General features: G+C 51.0%; 1 protein-coding gene across 1 annotated transcript in view; it reads right to left on the reverse strand.

Moving 5' to 3' along the window:
- Positions 1–16,293: 16,293 nt before the first annotated feature.
- NOA1 (nitric oxide associated 1) overlaps positions 16,294–17,613 on the reverse strand; it is a 31,140-nt gene continuing 29,820 nt past the window's right edge. The window contains exons 7-8 of the mRNA XM_065405096.1: positions 17,020–17,137; positions 16,294–16,640 (exon numbers count right to left, since the gene is read on the reverse strand). Coding sequence (XP_065261168.1) covers positions 16,420–16,640; positions 17,020–17,137 — 339 coding nt within the window. The 3' untranslated portion in view covers positions 16,294–16,419. The remainder of the gene's footprint in view (positions 16,641–17,019; positions 17,138–17,613) is intronic.

Below are 17,613 nucleotides of genomic sequence, written 5' to 3' on the forward strand. Positions count from 1 at the left end.
ATAAAAATACTACAGACTCTGCCTTTATTACAAAAATACACAGCTCTGCTGAGAATGACTTCTTATCCTTTGGAGCCAGTATATATTGGAGAAAATCTTCAAAAGTGCCTAAATCCCATTTTCAAAAGTCACTTAGGAGCCTTTGTCTTACTGAACATCAATGGGACTTAGGTGCTTTTGAACATTTAACCACGCCCCTTAAGCAACTATATGGTCTTGATTCTCCTTTTTGCGCTGGGTAATTAATTTTCAAATACTCAGTGAATGGGGACCAAATTTGGTCACAATCTGCAGCACGCCCACTTGTCCTTCCCCTTAGAAGAACTCCCGGTATACACTGAATCCATTGTTTCACTGTTGATGGTTGTAAAGTAAGGCTGCAATTTGGAAGCAAATGGACTAGCTGCATAAAACATTTTTCATATCATATTGAGATAGGACAACTACACTAGCAAATACCCATTGGGCTGGGGGGCGGGGAGGGGGGGGGGGGGAGATGGGCCAGCGTTACGTAAGAGACAAATTTCACAACTATTATTCCAGCATGTGGACAAGCTCATCATTTGGTTTGTATCTTTAGCAGACTTATGGTCTTTGAGGAATGTTATAAAAGGAGAGGTTACTCACCTTGTGCAGTAGCTGGGGTTCTTCGAGATGTGTCCCCCTATGGGTGCTCCACTTCAGGTACACATGCACCCCCACCTACCTTTGATCGGAGATTTTTGGTAGCAGTGCCCCTTCAGCCATACACCCTACACATCCTCATGGCCTATACCAAGAATATAGAAGGCTACGTGGGCAAACCGCCCTCAGTTCCTTCTCAACCGCCTGGAAACAGAAATGGAGCATCGAGCAGGCTCGCTTTACTTCTATTTTGCCATAGTTTAGGTGGATAGTTTTAGTTGGGGGTTTGTTGCTCTTTCCCCATTTGAGTTTTTTCCTGGACTTTTCATGTCTGTTTTACATTTATTAAATCAGTTTTTACAGCAGAATGCAGGCAAACCCATTTTTTGGTTTCTCACTTTAAGGTAGTTTATTGAGCCATGGGCTGTTTCCATGCCTGCTTTATTGTAACTATTCTTGTTGAGGCCTGACCAATAAAGAGGCTGTTCATTCTGAGAGCTTTTTTTTTTTTTTTTTTTTTAAATCCATTGGTTGAAATGCCTTCTCAAAGCTTTGATTCACATACTCCTTACACTGATAGCATGAAATATTGTGTATTTGTATAATAGCTTATTTGTGAAGTGAAAGCCAGTTTTACACAGTTCATTTTGGTTTGGAATAAATTCATGATTGGTAAGATTGAACTAGTGCCCATTTTCTGCAGATTAGTGGTGCTAAATTGTCTAGTAGCTGCACCCAAGACATAGGAAGAGCTGGTTTTGAAACATTTTCCAACTGCAGTGCTTTTTTCCAGACCATGACAACCTGAAAGCGTGTTTATATATTTACTAGGTGGGATATCTTATAAAAAATGTGTATCCATTGAAGAGTGGACAAGATCATTTGCCAGTATTTTTAACTGCAACCAAAATGGTAAAGATCTTAGAAATCAGGTTTTCATTATACACTCATGCTTTCAAAAATCTTCATGTAAGCTCAGAAATCAAAATGGTCAGAATCACAAAGTTTAGTATCCACTCGTGAAATTATTTTGCCTTTAATAAAGTGGTTTTGCTACATAATTCCCTATGCCTGATGTTAAAGAAGATCAGGTAGCAATAAGAGCGTAGGTTCCCAGACTGCAATGCTGACACCTTGCACTGCACCCACTCAGAACTGCCCTTGATTTTCTTTCTGCAGACTGGAGGCCCGCTCTCCAGCATGGCTGTCTCGGCAAACATGGATATCAGATCAGTAAACCGTTACAAACTATTGACCTTTTGATAACCAATGCTGGAAAGGGCAAAGTCCAAAACAAGGATTTCCCCTCTCCCTCGACGTGCCTATGCCCCTTTTCACCCCAGGAGCTCTCTCATTCCAGTCTACTCCTCAAGTGTCAGGGAATTTTCTTGTCCTCCAACATTCCAAACAGCAGCTTCTCAAATGCTCTCTCTTCTCAGTAGAAGCCATATTCTTTCCCATTCCCCTGCTGGCTAAGCAGCACTCAGGGGTGCTAATTGATGGCTGGCAGTGGCATGTAGTGACCAAATTTCAAGCCTGTAGCTCAAAAGGGCACATGATGATTCATTAATCTAGTAAGATTAAAGGCCTTTTGATGACCCCTGTTCAAAAGGTTATCTGTCTTTGGCATTCTGTGCAGAGTGGCAAATACCGTAGAGGGTCCCAAATTTCAACATTCTAGCTCAATGGGACATCAACTGGGCCAATCAGTCACCTCGTCACAAAAAGCTGTTGGTGAGATCAGTTTTGATATTACATGCCTCTTTAGATCATTGCTGTGATGTTTCACTCCATATTCTTTATGAAAATATGCTTATGATATGAATGTGACATAACTGAGATATACTTTATGCAAGATGGCTCATGTGAGATCTCATTGGAAAGGTTATGATTTACTGAATGCGATTATCCAATGTGTATGCCTGTATCATTTCTGTATCTGAAGTTAGGAATATGGACTATGTATCTGTATTTTAACTATGCTACTTTGGGTGACGCCCACTGCTAACACTGCTAACACTTCAGGTACAACAATGGAAAAGCCAGACAGGGCGGATGGCCCATCAGCGACAACAATGGACTGTGAAAAGCTTGGCCTTCCTGTGGATGCTCCATACTGCCCCGACTCATGAACGCTGTGATCCTAGAGTCAGGTGGTCTTGTCACCTGATACTAAACATTACCTGTGACTTCTTGTAACTTTCCACTGTAAGGGAAGTGTGTGTTTGTGTGTGTCAAGTTTGGGAAACAATGGATTCCTGCCTTATATAAATCCTATTTAAGTGCGGGGAGGAAGGCAAACAGGACTCCTCCTCTCCATGGCCTGTCTGCCCAAGAAGAAAGACTGCAAAAGGGAAGGCAAGGGGGAAGTCCAGACTGACACAGGGGACGGCTGAAAAGGAATATAACTGGAACTCTGAACCACAGAAACTTTGCAATCTGCCTGCAACAATATCTAGGGGGAGAAATACTATTTGTAAGCAATTTCTTTTGTGAAACTAGCTTAGTTTGCATGTTTGATTTCATTTGCTTAGTAATCTGCTTTGTTCTGTTTGTTACCCCTTTTACCACTTAAAATCTGCCTTTCATAATTAATAAAATTTGTATTATTGAACCCAGTTCAATAATGTGTAATTTCTAACTGGGGGGAGGGGCAAGAAGTGTGAGTGCTAGAGCAAGTCCCTGAAGCTGAGTCTTCCCAGAGGTGATCTGTAGCTGGGTGTGGCCCTGCTTGTGTGTGTGTTAGAGGAGGTTTTAAGAGCCTGGCTCAGCAAGACAGGTGAAAGGGGGCCCATGCTGGCACAACAGGTAGACTCCGTGGTATCTCAGCACATCAGGTGGCTTCCCAAGGGGTCCAACCTGTCAGAGTGGCATAGTCGGGCAGGATAGTGTGCACTGCTTATTGCCCTGAAACACTGCTGGTGATTTTAAGTGAGTTTTAAGTGTGGTGACTAGAGAACAGACAAAGTGATTACTGGTTTGTTATTTTCTGTTTGCTTATTTCAGGCAAGAGAAGTAGGGACAGAAAAGTATGAAAATGAGTGAAAGTGAAGCTACCAAGAAGTTGGAGCGCTACAGGTTGCAGGTAGAGGAAAATGAAAAAAAATATACCGGAGACAGCTGGAATGGAAGCAGATGGAAATTGATGAGCAGAAAGCAGCTCATGAGAGAGCCATGGAACTGAGACACCTAGAGGCTGACAAAGAAATGGAAGCCCAGAAGCAAGCCCTGGAATTGAAAGACAAAGAAATTGAGGCTCGGAAGCAAGCCATGGAACTGAGAGACAAAGAAATGAAGCATGAACTGGCTGAAATGGAGTGGAGGAGACAGAACCCCACCTCTCCAAAAATCCACAAGTGGGAGCGGTTGTGTCCACCATATAATGAATCTGGTGACATTGCTGAATATTTCATCATCTTTGAGAGACTATGTATGCTCCATGCAGGGCCGGCTCTAACTTTTTTGCTGCCCCATGCAAAAAAGAAGAGCGTCACCCCGCCGTACCCCCCCCATGAGCGCCGCGCCGCCATACCCCCCTGCAAGCGCCGCGCCGCCAAACCCCCCCAGCGCCGCGCCGCCGAAATCCCCGCCCCCCCAGCACCACGCGCCCGAAGCCCTGCCCCGAGCGTCGCGGAAGCCCCCGCTCCCCCCAGCACCACGCTGCCTGAAACCCCGCCCCCTCCAAGCACCACGCCGCCCGAAGCCCCTGCCCCCCTCCGAGCGCCGTGCCGCGCCAGCCCCCCTGCCGAGCACCGCACCAAGCCCCCGCCCCCTCCAAGCGCCGTGCTGCGCCGTGCCAGCCCCTGCCCCCCGAGTGCCACGGCAAGCCCCCGCCCCCCTCCGAGCACTGTGCCGCGCCGTGCCAGCCCCCGCCCCCCCTCCGAGCGCTGCGCCACGCCAAGTCCCCGCCCCCCATCCGAGCACCGCACCAAGCCCCCGCCCCCCTCCGAGCGCCGTGCCAACCCCCGCCCCTCCATCCGAGCGCCATGCCATGCCAAGCCCCCGCCCCCCCCATCCGAGCACCGCGCCAAGCCCCCGCCCCCCTCCAAGCGCCGTGCCGCACCAACCCCCACACCCCCAACCAAGCACCGCGCCAAGCCCCCGCCCCCCTCCGAGCGCCGTGCCGTGCCAATCCCCGCCCCCCCTCCGAGCGCTGCGCCAGCCCCCGCCCCGTCCGAGCGCCGTGCCGCGGAAACAAAAAAACCCTCCAGTGCTGCCCCACGAACCAAATAAATAAATAAATAAATAAAAACCCGAGCGCCGCCCCGCCCCAAGGTGCTACCCCAAGCACGTGCTTGGTGGGCTGGTGCCCGGAGCCAGCCCTGGCTCCATGCGATTCCTGATGATCAAAAGATGACCACTTTGGTGCAAAATTGACTGGGAGAGCTCTGGACATACTCAATAAGATGCCCATGGGTGATGCTTCCAATTATGGTAAATTTAAGGATTTGGTTTTCAAACAGTTTCGGATTACACCTGAAATTTATTGAGGCCTGGTCTACACTACGAGTTTAGGTCAACTTTAGCTGCGTTAAGTCGACTTAAACCTGGACACGTTTACACGACGAAGCCCTTTCTTTCGACTTAAAGGGCCCTTTAAACCGGTTTCTTTACACCACCTCGACGAGGGGATTAGCGATAAAATCGGCCTTATGGGGGTCGGAATTGGGTAGTGAGGACGGAATTCGACATTAGTGGCCTCCGGGAGCTATCCCACAGTGCTTCATTGTGACCGCTCTGGACAGCACTCTCATCTCAGATGCACTGGCCAGGTAGACAGGAAAAGCCCCGCGAACGTTTGAATTTCATTTCCTGTTTGCCCAGCGTGGAGAGCACAGGTGACCACGCAGAGCTCATCAGCACAGGTAACCGTGATGGAGTCCCAGTCCCAGGATCGCAAAAGAGCTCCAGCCTGGACCGAACGGGAGGTACGGGCTCTGATCGCCATCTGGGGAGATGAAGCAGTGCTGGCCGAACTCCGAAACAGTAAAAGAAATGGCAAAACATTAGAAAAGATCTCCAAGGCCATGAAGGACAGAGGCCATAACAGGGACGCACAGCAGTGCCGCGTGAAAATTAAGGAGCTAAGGCAAGCCTACCACAAAGCCAGAGACGCAAACGGAAGGTCCGGGGCTGAGCCGCAAACATGCCGCTACTACGAGGAGCTGCATGCCATTCTAGGGGGTGCAGCCACCAGTAGCCCAAGCGTGTGCTATCAGTCCCTCTCTGGAGACAGGGAAGCGGGTTCGGCGGACGAGGAAGATGAGGATGGAGAGAACATCATAGATAGCTCACAGCAGCAAGGAAGCGGAGAAACCAGTTTCCCCAACAGCCAGGATATGTTTGTCACCCTGGACCTGGAACCAGTAAACCCCGAACTCACCCAAGACCCTGTGGGCACACAGGGGACCTCTGGTGAGTGTACCTTTGTAAATATTACACATGGTTTAAAAACAAGCGTGTTTAATGATTAATGATTAATTTGCCCTGGCAATCGCAGCCAGTACAGCTACTGGAAAAGTATGTTAACGTGTATGGGGATGGAGCGGAAATCCTCCAGGGACATCTCCAGAAAGCTCTCCTTCATGTACTCCCAAAGCCTTTGCAAAAGGTTTCTGGGGAGGGCTGCCTTATCCCGTCCGCCATGGTAGGACACTTTACCACGCCAGGCCAGTAGCACGTAGTCTGGAATCATTGCATAACAAAACATGGCAGCGTATGGTCCCGGTGTTTGCTGGCATGCAGACAACATCCATTCCTTATCGCTCTTTGTTATCCTCAGGAGAGTGATATCATTCACGGTCACCTGGTTGAAATGGGGCGATTTTATTAAGGGGACATTCAGAGGTGCCCCTTCCTGCTCTGCTGAACAGAAATATTCCCCGCTGCTAACCACGCGGTGGGGGGGAGGGGTGAAGTGACCATCCCAGAGAATTGGGTGTGGGGGGGAGGGGAGTTAGTTGGGTTTGTGCTGCATGTTAAACCTGAAACCGCAGCCCCTCCTTTTACATTGCAAACCCATTTTAAATGGCCAACCCAACGGGTGCTTGGTATGGTTAATGAGAGCAGTACTGTTTTAAACCATCCCCACTTGTTAACAAGGTTAAAAAAGCCAAAAGACTGTGTCTTACCATGGCTGCCTGCAAGCTGAAATCTGTGGCCTGGAACTGCGTGAGTGATCTCTCACACCAAACAGGCAGGCCCTCAATATAAGAGGAAAAATGCGACCTTGTAACGAAAGCACATCTGCTGTGTGATGCACGGCAAAATCTAAAGTGAAAGAGTGTACCCATTGTTCTCAAAAATGTATCTTTTTTAAACAACTCTCCCTTCTCCTCCACCAGCTGCAAATGTTTCACCTTCACAGAGGCTAGTGAATATTCGAAGAAGGAAGCGAAGGACGCGTGACGAAATGTTCACTGAACTACAGACTGCCTCCCACGCTGACAGAGCACAGCAGAATGCGTGGAGGCAGTCAATGACTGATTTTAAAAAAGCCCAATATGAGCGAGAGGAGAGGTGGCGGGCTGAAGAGCAGAGTTTGCGTGCTGAAACGCGGGCTGAAGAGGAGAAGTGGCGTCAACTTGTACTCAGAAAGCAAGAGTCGATGCTCCGGCTGCTGGAGCATCAAAGTGATATGCTCCTGCGTATGGTTGAGCTGCAGGAAAGGCAGCAGGAGCAGAGACCGCCGCTGCAGCCCCTCTGTAACCAACAGCAGGAGCAGAGACCGCCGCTACAGCCCCTCTGTAACCAACAGCAGGAGCAGAGACCGCCGCTGCAGCCCCTCTGTAACCAACAGCAGGAGCAGAGACCGCCGCTACAGCCCCTCTGTAACCAACAGCAGGAGCAGAGACCGCCGCTACAGCCCCTCTGTAACCACCAGCCCTCCTCCCCAAGTCCCATTGCCTCCTCACCCAGACGCCCAAGAACATGGTGGGGGGGCCTCCGGCCACCCAATCACTCCACCCTAGATGATTTCCACAGCAATAAGTTTTAAAGTTTTAAAGTGCAGTGTGTCCTTTTCCTTCCCTCCTCCCCCACCCATCCCGGGCTACCTTTGCAATTATCCCCCTAGTTGTGTGCTGCTTCCCTCCTCCCCCACCCATCCCGGGCTACCTTTGCAATTATCGCCCTAGTTGTGTGCTCAATTAATAAAGAATGCATGAATGTGAAGTAACAATGACTTTATTGCCTCTGCAAGTGGTGCTTGAAGAGGGGAGGGTAGGGGAGGTTGGGGTGCTTGGTTTACAGGGTAGTAGAGTTAACCGGGTGCGTGGGGGGGGGCTGCGATTTCATCAAGGAGAAACAAACAGAAGTTTCACACCATATCCTGCCCAGTCACAAAACTAGTTTTCAAAGCCTCTCTGATGCGCACCGCGCCCTGCTGTGCTGCTCTAACCGACCTGGTGTCTGGCTGCGCGTAATCAGCGGCCAGGCGATTTGCCTCTACCTCCCACCCCGCCATAAATGTCTCCCCCTTACTCTCACAGATATTGTGGAGCGCACAGCAAGTAGCAATAACAATGGGGATATTCTTTTCGCTGAGGTCACAGCGAGTCAGTAAGCTGCGCCAGCGCGCTTTTAAACGCCCAAATGCACATTCCACCACCATTCGGCACTTGCTCAGCCTGTAGTTGAACAGGTCCTGACTCCTGTCCAGGCTGCCTGTGTATGGCTTCATGAGCCATGGCATTAAGGGGTAGGCTGGGTCCCCAAGGATCACGATAGGCATTTCAACATCCCCAATGGTTATTTTCTGGTCCGGGAAGAAAGTCCCTTCCTCCAGCTTTCGAAACAGAAGAGAGTGCCTGAAGACGCGAGCATCATGTACCCTTCCCGGCCAGCCCACGTTGATGTCGGTGAAACGTCCCTTGTGATCCACCAGGGCTTGCAGCAGCATTGAAAAGTACCCCTTGCGGTTTATGTACTCAGTGGCTTGGTGCGCCGGTGCCAAGATAGGGATATGGGTTCCGTCTATCGCCCCACCACAGTTTGGGAATCCCATTGCAGCAAAGCCATCCACTATGACCTGCACGTTTCCCAGAGTCGCTACCCTTGATATCACCAGGTCTCTCATTGCCCTGGCAACTTGGATCACAGCAGCCCCCACAGTAGATTTGCCCACTCCAAATTGATTCCCGACTGACCGGTAGCTGTCTGGCGTTGCAAGCTTCCACAGGGCTATCGCCACTCGCTTCTCAACTGTGAGGGCTGCTCTCATCCTGGTATTCTGGCGCTTCAGGGCAGGGGAAAGCAAGTCACAAAGTTCCATGAAAGTGCCCTTTCGCATGCGAAAGTTTCACAGCCACTGGGAATCGTCCCAGACCTGCAACACGATGCGGTCCCACCAGTCTGTGCTTGTTTCCTGGGCCCAGAATCGGCGTTCCATGGCATGAACCTGCCCCAGTAACACCATGATTTCCACATTGCTGGGGCCTGTGCCTTGTGAGAGGTCCATGTCAATTTCCTCATCACTATCGTCGCCACGCTGCAATCGCCTCCTCCTCCTCAGCTGGTCCTCCTGGTTTTGCTTTGGCATGTCCAGGCTCTGCATATACTCCAGGACAATGCGCGTGGTGTTCATAGTGCTCATAATTGCCGCGGTGATCTGAGCGGGCTCCATGATCCCAGTGCTAGCTATGGCGTCTGGACTGAAAAAAGGCGCGAAACTAGTATCTAAAGACCAGGGGAAGAAGGGAGGGAGGGAGGGAGGGAGGGGCGGGCGACTGACGACATGGCGTACAGGTACAGGGAATTAAAATCAAGAAAGGTGGCTGTGCATCAGGGAGAAATACAAACAACTGTCACACAGAATGCCCCCCCCCCTCAGAGATTGAACTCCTAAGCCTGGGTTTAGCGGGCCATTGATTTGACGGAGGGAGGGGGGAAGGAAATGAATACAGAACAAATCTATTTTTTACATCTTAAGACGACAGTGCAGCATGACTGATAGCCCTCGGCATTTTCTGGGTGCTTGGCAGCAAATACTTGGCAGCAAATAGTATACTACGACTGGTAACCATCATTGTCCAACGAGGACGGTTAAAGGCAAGTATTGTCTGCCAGCACCCAGATCGCCCTCGGCCTTTTCTGGGTGCTTAGCAGACAATACTTGGCAGCAAATAGTATACTACGACTGGTAACCATCATTGTCCAACGAGGACATCTATGAGCATTTCAGGCAACCTGTAAATTTACTTGCTTTCAGACCTGAGGAAAGCTCCTCTTGCAGATCTGCTGAGCACCCAGATCGCCCTCGGCCTCTTCTGGATGCTCAGCAGACAATACTGACAGGACGGTTACCAGTCGTAATAAACCATCTACTGCCAAAAGGCAAGGGGCTGGTGCAATGCAGCCCTACGGCTGCCAGCCCCACAGCTACCAGCATCCCGAGCGCCGATGAAGGCTACTACTCATGCTGCACCGTCTACCGCCAAAAGGCAGTAAGCTGCTGCTGCTGTTTAGCAATGCAGTCCCACGTTTGCCGGCACCCGGAAGACATATGGTGACGGTGAGCTGAGCTGAGCGGGCTCCATGCTTGGCGTGGTATGTTGTCTGCACAGGTAACCCAGGTAAAAAGGCGCAAATCTATTGTCTGCCGTTGCTGTGATGGCGGGGGAGGGGCGTGACGCAATGTACCCAGAACCCCCCGCGGCACTGCTTTGCATCATTCGGGCATTGCGATCTCAACCCATAATTCCAATGGGCGCCGGAGACTCCGGGAACTGTGGGATAGGTACCCATAGGCACCCATAGTGCAATGCGCCGGAAGTCGACGCTAGCCTCGGTACTGTGGACGCGGTCCGCCGACTTCATGCACTTAGAGCATTTTATGTGGGGACACACACAGTCGGCTGCATAAAACCGGTTTCTATAAAACCGGCTTCTATAAATCCGACCTAATTTTGTAGTGTAGACAAGCCCTGAGTAAAATTTAGAAACCTTAAGAGAGGGGCTGGATTAAGTAATGTGGTTTATGTGAACCAAATAAGAGATTTACTGGATAAATGGGTGAGGGGAAAAGGTATTTCAAGGTTTGAAGGAATGTGCGATTTGATTGCTCAGGAACAGTTCCTGAATATGTCTAGTGATGATGTAAAACAGTGTTTATGGGATAAGAAGGTGGAAACAGTCAATGAACTTGCAGTTTTTGCAGATAAATTTGAGCAATCCCAAGCACCTAGTAGGAATAAATCACAGGCAGAGGGGTTTAAGTTTGGTGAGAAGCAAAGTCCCCGTTTTACCCCTGTGCAGAAGGAGAGTGGATGGGAGGCTGAACACTCACCTCCCCAAGTTCACTCCTCCAGTCCTTGTCCCAAATCTTCTGTAAAACCAGAACAGCCCAGAAGGTGCTATAATTGTAATTCCACTGAGCACCTGAGGAATAAATGCCCTGTGCTGAGTGGGAACAGGCAGCAGGCAATTCATGGAAATGCTGCTACCCAGAGCACAGAGACATCTTAGGAAATTGCCACTTATCACACAGGATTTGTAAAGGTTGCCACTGCACAGCCAGGCAGTAAGCACACGAAGGCTGTCAGAGTAAATGGCAAGGAACTCCCTGCATGGAGAGATACTGGTGCAGAAATCTCTGTGGTCAGGAGAGACCTGGTTCAGGAGGAAGACATACTGCCAGTACAGATGGCAGAGCTTCTGTTAATAGGGGGTCACAAAATCCTTGTGCCTTTGGCTAAAATGCACATGGAAGCTGGGGATTTGCAAACTGAGTTAACTGTGGCTGCAGTTTCTCATAACCCAACACAAATTCTTTCGGGTAACGACTTTTTCAATGTGGCTAGGGCTATACAGGGGTCTGTCAGCAGCGAGGAACCCCAGTGGGAAGGAGCAAAGCTACAGAAACTGCTGAGTAAATGTCTCTTTAATTTCTCTACTGCCCTGCAAATCAAATTGCCACAAGGGGTGGGGATGGGTAGAACCAGCTCCAGTCCAGTGGCTGTTCCCTCAGGGGAGGGGAATGTTTTGCCTGACGGTAAGGAGACTGTCCAGGTGGCTGGCTGCCAGGAAGTTGTAGTTAAGCAAGAGACAGATCCTGCTCTAGGATGCATAGGGAAATGTGTCCTGGAGGAAGCCTTAGAGGGGGAGAGATGGTATCTGAGAAATTGCTGCAGGGGGTGAGGATTCCATGGGCTCTGTACCAGGAGGCCAGCCCAATTCAAAGACGGAGGACGGTACATGGCTTGCCAGTGAAGGGTCTGTCATGGCTGGTAGCTGTGAGCCCACAGCTGGAGAGGGGACAGATTGCCCTCCAGGGAGCGCAGGGGTGTGTGTCCTGGCAGGGGGCCCAGAGAAAGAGGCTAAGAGGGAATGTGGGGGGAGTATAGGAATGTCTCCCCACTCATTGCAGGGAAGGGTTTGCCCAGGAGAAATTTGCTGGATCTGCATCTGTAACCCCAGGCACCTCACCTGTGGCTCAGGTTTTAAGGGGGAACTGTGTATCTGTTCTCTCTGAGGGGAGCAGCCATACAGCTGACCTCTTGGCAACAGTGAGAGAGGTGACAGAGGGTTCCCCAATCCAGGCCCCACTTTTGCAAAATGTTTTTCTTGCAGTACTTGTGAAAACTGACTCTGTCTCTTTAAGGCGGTGGGGAAGGGGGAGGTTTCTTCCAAGCATTTTGGTGTCTGTGAACATGCTAATGATCCACCTGATGAAGGGGCAGAGACAGCCACTTCCTGGGCAGGTAAACCCCTCCCCCCAGCTAAGCATCAGACAGTGACTGAGGGGGGTGAACAACACGAAGGAATCTCAGGAGAGCGGGTTCTTCGGGTTCTTCCCATGGGCTTAGCCCTGGGGAGGAAATGCAACTCCACAGGGAGTGGGCCAGTAACATACAAGGTCCCCTTACACCCTTTCCTTGCCAAACCCCCAAAAACATACCCAAAGAAAGAACCTTCACTGAGGTGATGAGAAATATAATAAATGCTGAACGGATCTGTTTAGACAGAAGGCGTGGTATGATAATCATACTTGGAAGCGTCTCTCTGTCATGAATGTGTTGGTAACTTTATGTCTCTTACTCCACACACTGTGGGTTAAGAAAGAATTTGATACTGGTGGTAAATACTTTAAAAAATGTGTAAGATGCATGATTTTTGGAAAAATCTTTGGTACAGACTAGGAGTAGTAACAAGAAAGTCCTATGAGAATACTGCTTCTCAGCTAGTACCTGTAGACAGGCTTAGAGCTTGGCACAGTGGAGAAAGCATAGCCGATCTAGACTGCTGTGTGGAAGGGGAAACTGAGGCACGCTGCCTCATGGCATTGGTGGCAAAATGCCAAGACACCTACACTTTAAAAGATATTGACATCTGCACTATGTACACAATGCTACACACCGAGATATTTTCTGGTAACGTGGGAACAGAAACACCTATAAGTGACATTACAGCAAGTCCCTGAAGCTGAGTCTTCCCAGACCTGATCTGCAGCTGGGTGTGGCCCTGCCTGTGTGTGTGTTAGAGGAGGTTTTAAGAACCTGGCTCAGCAAGACAGGTGAAAGGGGGCCCATGCTGGCACAACAGGTAGACTCCGTGGTATCTCAGCATATCAGGTGGCTTCCCAAGGGGTCCAACCTGTCACAGTTGTCATGATGAAGAGACAGATGACTGTACATTTAGGGCAAATCACAGCATGGGGATGTTTTGCAGAAGCTCTCAGTTCAGGCATAAGTCTGATTTCCTCCCTTCAGCTATACACAGTGCTCCCCTAGGTGTTGTCTGCTTATCTTTAAAGTTCCACATTATTGCAAAGAGACCTAGTAGGATGGACACCTGCTCCTGCCTGGAAGGGCCTGAGATAGCCCAGGGAGCAGGCAGTGTGAAGGCTGAGCTGATTGGGGGAAGTGGCTGCAGCTGGGGCCATGCCCCAAACAGCCTGAGCAGGCCCTATAAAGGCAGGGAGCCAGGAGCTCAGGCCAGAGTCTCTCTCTGCTTTCAGAGAGAGAAGGGCCTGGCTGCAGGGATCTAGAGGTAGGGTACCTGAGTGGAGCAGGGCTGGGGAAAGGCTGAGGAGCTGGGGAGCTCCAGCCTGGAAAGCCCCAGGCTGTGGCCTAGGAGAAGGCCAAGAGGTACTGGGGGTTGCAGAGGGCAGCCCAGGGGTAGGCCAAGGCAGCAGGTCCAAACCCAACCTTGCCGATGATGAGTCTGCAGTCTGCCCCAGGGAGCGGGGGCTAGTTGGTGACTGGCAGTGGCCTAGTACTGAGGCAAGGTGGAGATAGTGGGTGGGGGTTCCCCAGGGAGGGGAGACCCAGATCTGTGGGGTACTGCCAGGGGGCAGAACCCAGAACAAGGGGCACCGGGGTCCTGGGAGGGACACGGGGGCCAGTGCGAGGGACAAGGTGGATCACCGGCCTGTAGAGGGCGCTCCAGACGCTGGACGAGCTGATTCCCCGAAGCAACCAGTAGGGGGCGCTGCAGGGGTGAGTCCCTACCCTTACAGATTGGTGGAGAATGCGGGCATAAGCAGTCCGCCCCTGACACAAGGGGCAAGGCAGGACAGCGGGACTATTGCCCAGACTGGAAAAGGTGGAGGAACTGAAGCGGGGGATGATGGACCCTGGGTACGTGGGGGTTTATTATGCAGAGGCCCCAGGTACCATTCCTGGGTGGGGCCCAGAGGCAGCGCCCCGGAGGAAAGGGGCCGAAGAGCAGCTGGGATTCTGGGAGACCCAACAGGAACTAAGGGAGGTGCTATGGGCCGTCCATGAGCAGGTTGGCCGGCTGGCAGAAGAACAGCGGTCCCTACGGAAACTCTTTGGGAAGGAGTTAGCAAGAAACCGTGGAGGGCGGGAGCAGCAGAGCGCCGAGGGCAGGAGGCCTGTAGGAGGGCGCAGGGCTTGCTACGCCTGCAGCGTGAGAGGACACATAAGACGGGACTGTCCCTATGGGGTTGGAGGCAGGGTGCCTCGCCCCAAACAGGGAAAGCGGCCGCTGGGTGAGGGAACCCAGGCGGTTGAAGATATGTTGGGCCTGTGGGCGGGAAGGCCACCTGCGGTGGGCATGCCCAGGCCCGAGGCAAAGGGTCCAGGTCAGCCCCGGCGAGGGGGCGGGACCTTGGAGGGATCCTGAAAGGCCCACAACAGCCAAGAAGCGGCAAGTTTGCTGGGGCTGCCGGAAGCCGGGTCACATTAGGAGGCATTGCCCTCTCAAGGGAGTTGAGGGTCGGCCGATGGAGGTGCCTGGAGGCCCAGGAGGGGCCACACTGGACCTGGAGGTGATAGAGGCTGAGGTGGAGATGGCGGGGACCCAGCAGGGAGTTGGGACCCAGACCATCACAGAGCCGGTCGCCCATGGGGATACCCAGACCGAGTGGACCCAGCAAGAGGCCGGGACCCAGGTGGTCGTGGGACAGGAAACCAAATGGACTCAGACCCTGAGGGTGGAGGCTCAGGGGGAGTCTGACCTGCGTGTGCAGCTGGAGGCTACAGACTGAGCCCTCCGCGAGGCTCAAGCGAGTGGGGTGGACCTCGCTAAAGAATATGCAGCCATAGTGGACGAGGAGGTCTGCTTACGGAAACAGCTGAAGGACTCGGAAAAGAAGCGGGCGGCTCTGGAGGCGCACGGGCGACTGGTCCAGGCCAGGCGACACCCCTACCCCCAGGGGTGGTGATCTTGAGGGGGGGGGTGTAGCAGGGTGGACACCTGCTCCTGCCTGGAAGGGCCTGAGATAGCCCAGGGAGCAGGCAGTGTGAAGGCTGAGCTGATTGGGGGAAGTGGCTGCAGCTGGGGCCATGCCCCAAAAAGCCTCAGCAGGCCCTATAAAAGCAGGGAACCAGGAGCTCAGGCCAGAGTCTCTCTCTGCCTTCAGAGAGAGAAGGGCCTGGCTGCAGGGATCTAGAGGTAGGGTACCTGAGTGGAGCAGGGCTGGGGAAAGGCTGAGGAGCTGGGGAGCTCCAGCCTGGAAAGCCCCAGGCTGCAGCCTAGAAGAAGGCTAAGGGGTACTGGGGGTTGCAGAGGGCAGCCCAGGGGTAGGCCAAGGCAGCAGGTCCAAACCCAACCTTGCTGACGATGAGTGGCCTATACTGCAGTCTGCCACAGGGAGTGGGGGCTAGTTGGTGACTGGCAGTGGCCTAGTACTGAGGCAGGGTGGGGAGACCCAGATCTGTGGGGTACTGCCAGGGGGCAGAACCCAGAGCAAGGGGCACCGGGGTCCTGGGAGGGACATGGGGGGCCAGTGCGAGGGACAAGGTGGATCACCGGCCTGTAGAGGGCGCTCCAGATGCTGGACGAGCTGATTCCCCGAAGCAACCAGTAGGGGGTGCCGCAGGGGTGAGTCTGTACCCTTACAGATGGTCTCTAGGGGCTTCTTGCTGAAATCTTTATCACTAATTTCATGCGAAAAGCCAAAAACAAGCCGTGTGTCTCCTGTCCAAATATCGGAAGCAACCAGAAAGATTTACATGTTTTGACAGCTTCACTAAAGCCCTCCTGCTGTAACTGAGATTACCCTCCCATCCTGACGGCAGCCATACTCCACTCACTGTAGGGGAACCAGCAATAATGTGAAGTGATGCCACATCTGTCTGTCAAATGCAGAACTAGACTCTGAATGAGGCAGGCCATCTGGTAAGGGGAAGTAGAGACTGCAAATCACATGAGCTGCACTATGCAGTAGCCTGATACAAACTTCAAACCTGCATTTGCTAGGTCTTTCAAACATGTTTTACCGAAGCCAATCTTAAAATCAGAATGTATGTTTTCTATGAATAATTGTTTTCGTAATTTTCTGTAAGCAACACATATGTCCAAGGACTTCCCAGCTCCTGTGCTTCTTAAATTTTAGATACCCTTTTTTTTATTTGTTCCATTTGCCTTTAAGTTCTCCACTAGGGGAGGTGGCTTTTTAGTTCTATAGGACGCACTTCCTCTGATGCGGTTCCCTTTGATGCCAACGATATGAGGCAACAGAGGAGGTTTACGTATCATCAGCGTTGTCCCTTCAGGAGTATAGGCTCGCAGCTGTAGTTTGTCTTCCAAGTGAGCAGTTACTGCAACCCAACCTGTGCAGATACCAGAACAGAATCCAGTTAGTTACAACCTCTTTCAAACAAAATGAAAATCAACTGTATCAAATTTTAAAAATGGAAAGGGACACCAATTTAAATAAGACAAAGGGTCAGATTTTCACACAGATTCAGCACCCAACAGATCCCATTTAGATGGGGAACGGAAGCTGCTGGGTGCCAAGCACTTTTGAAAATCTACCACCAAAGTAGAAAACAATTGTTCATAATGACATACAAGGCAGCAGGCATTTGGTTGACTCTGTGTCACCTTTCCTAGTCACAAGACCTTTGCAAGTCACATGATTACATCCAAGAACAAGAGTGCACAGCAGGAGCTGATACCCTGCATGTGGAGGAGGAAATACAGAATTACCAGCAGAGGACAGCTTTATGTCAGCCACTGCCTCAAGGGTGCCAATTCCTTCCAGCGTGATTTCCTGAGGAATAAGTGGTGGGAATTCCTTCATTCGCTCTTCACCCCCCATGGGAACCTAACAATAAAATACAGGAGAAAGGAGTTAAAAGCTGACGACAAAGCCAACTTTAAACTTCTCAAGTTACAGAATAAGTTACAAAGTGAAATGCAGCAATTTAACTAATTATATTCTAACCGACTCAAACACTGGACACATTTAATGAGTAACTGCTCTCACATAACTCTTCTATTAAAAATGGCATTTGTACAGTTAAGGGACAGTTTGTCCAGAAACAAATGTCAAGGTGATAAAGATTTCATTTAGATATCAAACCAGGGTGCCTTAGAGATGCCAAGAAGTAGATATTACAGTATCAGAGATTGTCCTATTTGGGTAAGTGTCAGGATTCAGTTCCAGGCTAGTTCAATGAAATAGCAAAAGTTACTAATACTACAATCTCTGAAATGTTTATTTTTGTAAATGGCGCAATAATTCATAAAGTGAATACAGCATGAGCAGTGAGTTGTACTGTTGCTTTGCAAGTGAAGATC

The sequence above is a fragment of the Emys orbicularis genome, chromosome 5 (assembly GCF_028017835.1).
Source record: "Emys orbicularis isolate rEmyOrb1 chromosome 5, rEmyOrb1.hap1, whole genome shotgun sequence".
Lineage (NCBI taxonomy): Eukaryota > Metazoa > Chordata > Testudines > Emydidae > Emys > Emys orbicularis.